Here is a 7,500-nt window from a genome sequence, read left to right as displayed (position 1 = left end):
TGATTATTAACAGATATGCTGAGCGACACATTTGATTTATTCCTCCAAACCTCATGAAGAATGCTTCATTTTGCAGCTTTTTTTGCATTTAGTTTAGTTTCTACATTTAAACAATTACAGTAGTTGATTAAGTAAGATGTTAAATAATTAATTTGATAATTAAGTCATTTTTCAAGCATAAATATCAAATGTTTTCTGCTACGAGCTTCTCTAAATTGATTATTTATTCACTTTTTCTTGTCCTATGTGATAATAAATTGAATATATTAGAGTTTTGGACCATTCTGTATTCAGTGCTGAATATTAAAGACAGACACACTATAATATTTAGAATTACAGATATATGTTGAAAATGTTTTATTGCTTAAATCTAAAGTGTAATTAGAGCTAAAACAGTTACAGTAGTTGATTAAGTGATAAATCAATCAACAGATAATTAATTAATGAATCTTTTTATCCTTCCAGCTTCTCTAATGTGATGATTTGCCACTTTTCTGTGTCCTATGTGACAGTAAATTGAATATTTTGGACAATTAACCAAACAATTCACGACATTTAAAGATGATTTTATGGAGAGAATAACTGCAACCATTTGTTGAGCAAACAATAGATTTATAATAGTTTTGATAATTGATTATTAAGAACATTTTATGGTTTTAATATCATTTTATACCATTGTAAATTAAATATCTTTGAGTTTTGAACAGTTTGTCGGCTAAAACAAGACATTTGAAGACGTCCGAGACTCTAAAAACTAATTTTTCACATTTAAAATAATCCTTATTTAACTCACAGATTCACAGATAATGAAATGTAGGGCTGAAAGTAACTGTTCCTTATTGATTAACTTATTTATAATTTTCCTGTTTAATCTGATAAATGTTTAGCTTATAAAACCTCACAAAATAATGAAAGATTTCCTGTTTTAATCTCTGTTAGGGCTCATAATGACGTCTTCATATTTCATGTTTTGTCTGATCAGCAGTTAAAAATCCAAAGATATTCAGTTTATTATTTATTATACGACACAGAAAAGCTGAAAATCCTCACATCTGACGAGCTGCAACCAGCTAATTTTGGCTATTTATGCTTAAACTATTCAATTAATTGACTTATAATTGCAGCTATAATGAAATAAAATGACAAAAATAATCATTACCAGCTGCTATTTGTTTAAAATCTAAATCCTGATTTCTACTTCCATCAAAATGAAGGAGTAATTTAACCAAAAACGTCACACACTGAATCTGCATTGTATTAACATTAACCAGTATCAGATTCATGAAGCGTTACCAGAATATAAACTGTCCAGTCAGCGATACGAAACCCCGAAAGAACCCTGACTTAATTATCTTAAGTCGAGCTGATGCTACCGCCTCCGCACTGACGCTGTGACCCGAAGTAAACTCGTTTAAAACGGGTCAACCTGCGTGATCCAATCTGACTTCATTACGAGCCTCCGATGAGCAGCTGTGAGGCAGGACTGACTCCGCTCAGCTGACACAGATCATACATGTGTTTCTACTTTGTTAAAATGTGCTGACACACTGTAGTTACTAACCCTGCTGTTGTCCTCCCGGGTCAAATTGACCCCATCTCTTTTGACTGTTCCTTCTTTCCTTCCTTCCTCTTTCTTTAATTTTCTTCTTTCTTCCTCTCCTTCCCTCTTTCTTTGCTCCCTCCTCCTTCCATACTTCTTTCCTCACTTCCTCACTTCCTTCCTTCCTTACTTCTTTCCTTCCTTCCTTCCTTCCTTTCTTCCTTTCTTCCTTCATTCCTTCTCTCCTTACTTTCTTCCTCTTTTCCTCACTCCCTCCCTCCTTACTCCTTTCCTTCCTTCCTTCCTTCCTTCCTTCCTTCCTCCCTTCCTTCCTTCCTCCATTCCTTCTCTCCTTACTTCCTTCCTCTTTTCCTTCCTTGACCTGAGGACAATAGGAGGGTTAACAGGACATTCACATTTCTCCCCTTATATTCAAAATGAAGGTATTTATTGTATGTTTTAAGTGTTTATAAAGATTAAAACTGGTTTCTATATTGTATATAATTGTTCTCTATCATATACTGTCAATTAGGACTTTGTTTATTATAATATCTCACCTTCTAAGTAGTTTTTTGTGTGTTCTTCTAGTTAAAAAGACAATAAAACAGGCATTAAAGTTCATTCTTGACTCTGGAAAAACTTATTTTGACAAATCAATTCAAACTCAATGTCCACTTACTTTGCTTTACTGATGCTAAGTTTGCAAAAAGCTCAACAGCGTTTTTACTTTTTAACAAGACTTAAAAGTTTTAAAGTCTGTGTAAAGTAAGAATAAATATGTGTTCTGTACCACAGAAAAGTGTGTTGTTAACCACCCTGCCAAATTTGAATGATAAGAATGATAAAAAAAATCCCCAAACATATGAAATTAGGCTTCAAAGTTGTGTAAAAGTCATCCTTTTTCTCAGCTCCCAAACGCTGTGGGAGTGCCCACCTAGTCCGCTGAAGCCCCGCCCCCTACCAAGTGTCACCTGTCAATCAAAGTCACCACCTCTACCAGAAACATGGACGCTAGGCCTGAGATCTGACCTATTTAATGTGTTTAGAAGAAAATGTCTGAATTCACTTTACACAGTCTTTAATGTTGGACAGAGCTATGCTGCACCTGCATTCAGAATATAGAGCTTTTGTATTCAGTCTATACAGAACAAGACCACACTGGATGAGGTTGTTAGACTAGAAAAGTAAAACCAATGAGCAGTATCTCTTACATGACAGACCATTACACCACGAATTAAGCTTTTAAGTTATCAAATCAAACCCACAGCAGCCACTATAGTCTGAATATGCACTTTTACCCCTCAGGGTGAAGGTAAAACAAGCCCAGGATGCAAACCAAGAACTGTAACAATAACTATAAATATATAGTTTTAAAAGTCATTCTAACTGCAGTGGATGGAGGAGTTCACACCACAACTATAACAACATCAACAGCGGGTGAACGATATCGTTGGATCACTGACAGCCAATCAGAATCCTTCCTATAAACCAAACAGCAGCCTGACATTTACAGTAAAACTTCAAAACCTGCAAATATCATCTTAATTATGACTTTATTTATTTATTTTAATGCAGTTTTGCTCCTCTCTCAGCACAGATTGGAGCAGAATGACATTCAGAGGTGATTTCTTTAGAGAGGTTTGTCTCTGTTTATTATACAAAGATGCTGCAGCTTTGTTCTCTATTATAATGTGAAAAAACTACAAAATTAGTGAATATTTAAGGCTTCAGATCTGTGCTCATACTGTGTGTTACTGCTGGTGTGACTCAGTTTGGTCTGTAAATACTGAAACATCACAGCAACTAGTGTCTGAAATACTTCTGATCAACACACTGAATCAACAGCCGCCTGTGAACCTTTCTGCTTTTCTTTTTATCTCTGTTCAACATACAGCAGTAACAGCTCATCAGTATCTATTTTCATTAGCTGCAGACACAGCTGGAGCTTATATCGCTATACTTATCATTACAGTTATCGTTCTTAGTGTGGACGGTGTTACTTCCTTTGTCCCATGCAGTACTCAGCTGCTTAATGAGCTTTGATCACATGATACTTTACTGAATTTGCACTTTATGCTTTTATGGATTACCTAAATGAAGCTTCTTTATTTATGTTTTTTACTTGTGACTTTTGTCATGTGTGGCTGTCGATGCTCTCTTTGTGCAAAGCAAATTCCCCTAAATAAAGGTTTCATTCATTCATTTTCCAGTTAGTTTTCCAGTGATTAATTTCCTACTGTATTAGATATTGATATTACCTGAGATAAACCTGATTGCTGCCCCTCTTTAACCCTCCTGTTGTCCTCGAGTCAAGGAAGGAAGGGAGGAAGAAGGAAGGAAAGTACGGAAGAAAGAAGGAGGGATGGAAGGAGGGAAGGAAGAAAGGGATGAAAGGAAGGAAAGGAAGGAAGGAGGGAGGGAGGGAGAAAGGAAAGGAAGAAGGGAGGAAGGAAGGAAGGAAGGAAGGAAGGAAGGAAGGAAGGAAGGAAGGAAGGAAGGAAGGAAGGAAGGAAGGAAGGAAGGAAAGAAGGAGGAGGGAGGGAGGAAGGAAAGGAAGGAAGGAGGGAAGGAAAGAAGGAACAGTCAAAACAGACAGGGTCAATTTGACCCGGGAGGACGACACGAAGGTTAAAGCAATAAAACACCAGTAGAATCAGTTTTAAAGAGTCACCTGTGTGTGTGTGTGGTTGTGTGTGTGTGTGTGTGTGTGTGTGTGTGTGTGTGTGTGTGTGTGTGTGTGTGTGTGTGTGTGTGTGTGTGTGTGTGTGTGTGTGTGTGTGTGTGTGTGTGTCTTAATGAATATGTACCTGCAGAATGAGTATGAAGTAGTCCACAGGTTTGCCTCTCTGGTACAGGAAGTGCTGCTGCGAGCGTTTGTCGTTATCATTGAACTTGACTTCCTGGATGACGTCCGGGTGTCTGAGGATCCTCAGTAAGACTTTCTCTGTGATCTGGAACGGGCTGAACAGGCTCACCTCTGCAACAGGACGAAGACAAAGATGTAGAATATTAGTTTTGCGACCAAATGTTTTCAACAAGCAGAAGAACAACTTCTGAACAGAAAAGAAACAGCAAAAGGAAAAATGCACAGAATCATAATATCTGAGTTAATCAAATATTTACTCATATAAACAAAAACCCGACCGCAATGAAAAAGGCACCTCCACCCTTCCACCCTAAATACAATAACGTACACACTCACTGGGGATGTACGCTGTTGGTTACCATCTCCAACACACATTCATGCATCCACACACACACACGCAAAAATACACATAGGGAAACTAAGAGGTGATGGAGACTAAAATTTCAGGCAAAATCTGTGAGCTCCATTAAAACCATATTTTTAGCAAACTTTTTTATTTAATTCAAAATGATCATTTGGAGGTTTAGTGGATGATTATTTTGTTGAGTTCACTCTGTATTTTCTGTTGGTATTGGTGTAATGCATGGGTGTCAAACTTGAGGCCCGTGGGGCTTTCCTTCCTGTTTTCTTTTCCTTCCCTACATCTGTCCTTCCTCCCTTTCATCCTTCTGACCTTCCTTCCTTCCTTCTGTCCTTCTGTCCTTCCTTCCTTCCTTCCTTCCTTCCTTCCTCCCTTCCTTCCATCCTTCCATCTTTCCTTCCTTCCTTCCTTCCTTCCTTCCTTCCTTCCTTCCCTCCTTCCTTCCTTCCTTCCTTCCTTCCTTCCTTCCTTCCTTCCTTCCTTCCTTCTTATCCTTCCATCTTTCCTTCCTTTCTTCCTTCCTTCCTTCCTTCTTTTTAATGATCTGTCCCACATCAAATCAGATTGTTCTGTTTGTGGCCCTTGAATGAAAATTAGTTTGACAAATTTGATTTGATAAATTTGCCTGAATTGTTGGAATCTTTGACATTATTATTTCTTTTTCTATTTAACAAATAAATGCATTTATTTATATATTTAAACACATTTATTACAGACTGTATCTATAATTTTCTGTTTAGGCTTTGCAGGAAATTCACACCAAGGTCAACATGAATCAGTGCGACAGTAGCTGCAGTTAATCCACTTGACTGCAGAGCAAACGTTTGCTGAACAAACTGTGATACAAATCTGTGCCGGTTCGCGTTGAGATTAGCCGCCCGCCCGCCCGCTCAGAGCTCACCTGTGGCGAGGAAACGATGAGCTGCCAGCATGAGCTGCGGAGAGATCTTCACTTTACTGTCGGCGTCGTGCTTGAAGGCGGAGAAGTCCCGTTTGCATTTATTGGGATCCACTTTTTTCCTGTTTCTGTTGTCGGCTGCAGAGAGACGACACAAAGAAAAAGAGAAAGAAAGAAAGACAGAAAGAAATAAGAGAGAGATGATGTTAGAAAAACACACTGAGCCTCATGCAACAATATTTCAGTATTTTTCTCCTAAATCTCTCCTGTGAGATTTGCCCAAAGTCAGAATTAACAGTTTTTTTAAAGTTTATTTTAGTTTACTTTGGTCATTAAACTCAAATACACAAGTATAAATAAAGTAGATATTCATATATCCATGTTTTCTTCATCTCCCTTAGAAATAGTGACTAACTAAGAGGGAAATAAACTCTATTAACTGCTTAAACTTGTTGTAAATCTCTGGTTTCGTCACCCGTCTAACATCCCTGAGATTTAATCATTAGTATCATCGACGCCCCTAAAATGTCCATATGAGTCGAGCTGTTCTGCTCCATTTTCGAGTTTCATTCATAAAAATGTTCCCAGTGAAGTGAAAAGAGGAATTTTAAGGTTGTTACACATTTATCAGTGTCAGCAGTCGTATCACAATATTGTTAATACCCCCCATTGTTTTTAATGTTGTTGTTACTGTGTCTCTCTCTCTCTCTCTCTCTCTCTCTCTCTCTCTCTCTCTCTCTCTCTCTCTCTCCTCTCTCTCTCTCTCTCTCTCTCTCTCTCTCTCTCAACCCCAACTTTTAGCATATGGTTGCCCCACCTAGAGTTAAATTCTGTTTGAGGTTTTTTCCCATTAAAATGGAAGTTTTTCCTTGCTGCTGTCACCAAGTGCTGCTAATGTGTGAATGTTGGGTCTCTTTAAATTAAATCAAAGAGTTCAGTCTAGACCTGCTCTGCGTGAAAAGTGCCTTGAGATAACTTTTGTTGAGATTTGATGCTATATAACACGTACACATGCAGGAGTGGAAAATGAGATGTGAAAATTATTCTTTTTATTTACTTTGATGTTACTAGTTATCTCATTTGCACCTATAGTAAAACATTTCCCCAAATAATTCTAAAAATATTTTGTATATTTTGGATTATATGAGTTGTATCTCCACCAGAATATTGACACAATGCTTTAAAATTTAAATGTAGAAATAAATGTTTTCTATTAATTTGATGTTTTTTAAATAAAGTAATTATTAGTATAAATCCACTTAAATACACTGTAGGTGATGAAAAATTTAATATTGATCATTCTTTTGTGGTTACACCATTTGACATTTTCAGGAGCATTCAGTCTTACTTTTGGTAAGAAATGGTGCAAATGTCATTTCAAATGATATAAAACCAACAAAAATACTAAATGTACATTTAACAAACCTAATGCTGCTTTTAAAACTATTTTAAAGATATTTTTGAATTGCTCATCTTGCCAACCCTTATTTATCACTGAGCCATTATAAGAGTTTCTTGCATGAGGCCTCAGTGTGTTTACCATCACATGTGAGTTTACATGTGGCGAAGGCATTCATATATATATGTGTGTGTGTGTCAAGGCCGACATCCATGGACTCACTGTAAAGGTCAGACTCATCCAGGATCTCTGATTTGATGATTTCCTCGATGACGTCCTCCAAGGTGACCAATCCCAACACCTCGTAGAACGGATCTCCCTCCCCCTCGTCGTTCACTTTCTGGACGATGGCCAGGTGGGATTTACCTGGCGAGGAGAAAGAAAGAGAGAAAGAGAGAGAGAGAGAGAGAAAAAGTGAGAGAGAGAGAGAAAGAGA

General features: G+C 37.4%; 1 protein-coding gene across 1 annotated transcript in view; it reads right to left on the bottom strand.

Annotated features, from left to right (window-relative positions):
• The window catches only part of LOC133995185 (metal transporter CNNM4), a 31,518-nt gene that overhangs the window by 17,251 nt on the left and 6,767 nt on the right, over window positions 1–7,500 (bottom strand). Inside the window, exons 2-4 of the mRNA XM_062434505.1 lie at window positions 7,287–7,430; window positions 5,669–5,803; window positions 4,348–4,517 (exon numbers count right to left, since the gene is read on the bottom strand). Of these exons, the coding sequence (XP_062290489.1) occupies window positions 4,348–4,517; window positions 5,669–5,803; window positions 7,287–7,430 (449 nt within the window). The remainder of the gene's footprint in view (window positions 1–4,347; window positions 4,518–5,668; window positions 5,804–7,286; window positions 7,431–7,500) is intronic.

The sequence above is a fragment of the Scomber scombrus genome, chromosome 15 (genome assembly GCF_963691925.1).
Source record: "Scomber scombrus chromosome 15, fScoSco1.1, whole genome shotgun sequence".
NCBI lineage: Eukaryota > Metazoa > Chordata > Actinopteri > Scombriformes > Scombridae > Scomber > Scomber scombrus.
The sequence above is the reverse complement of the archived record's forward strand: the minus strand, read 5'-3'. Positions and strand labels throughout refer to the sequence as shown.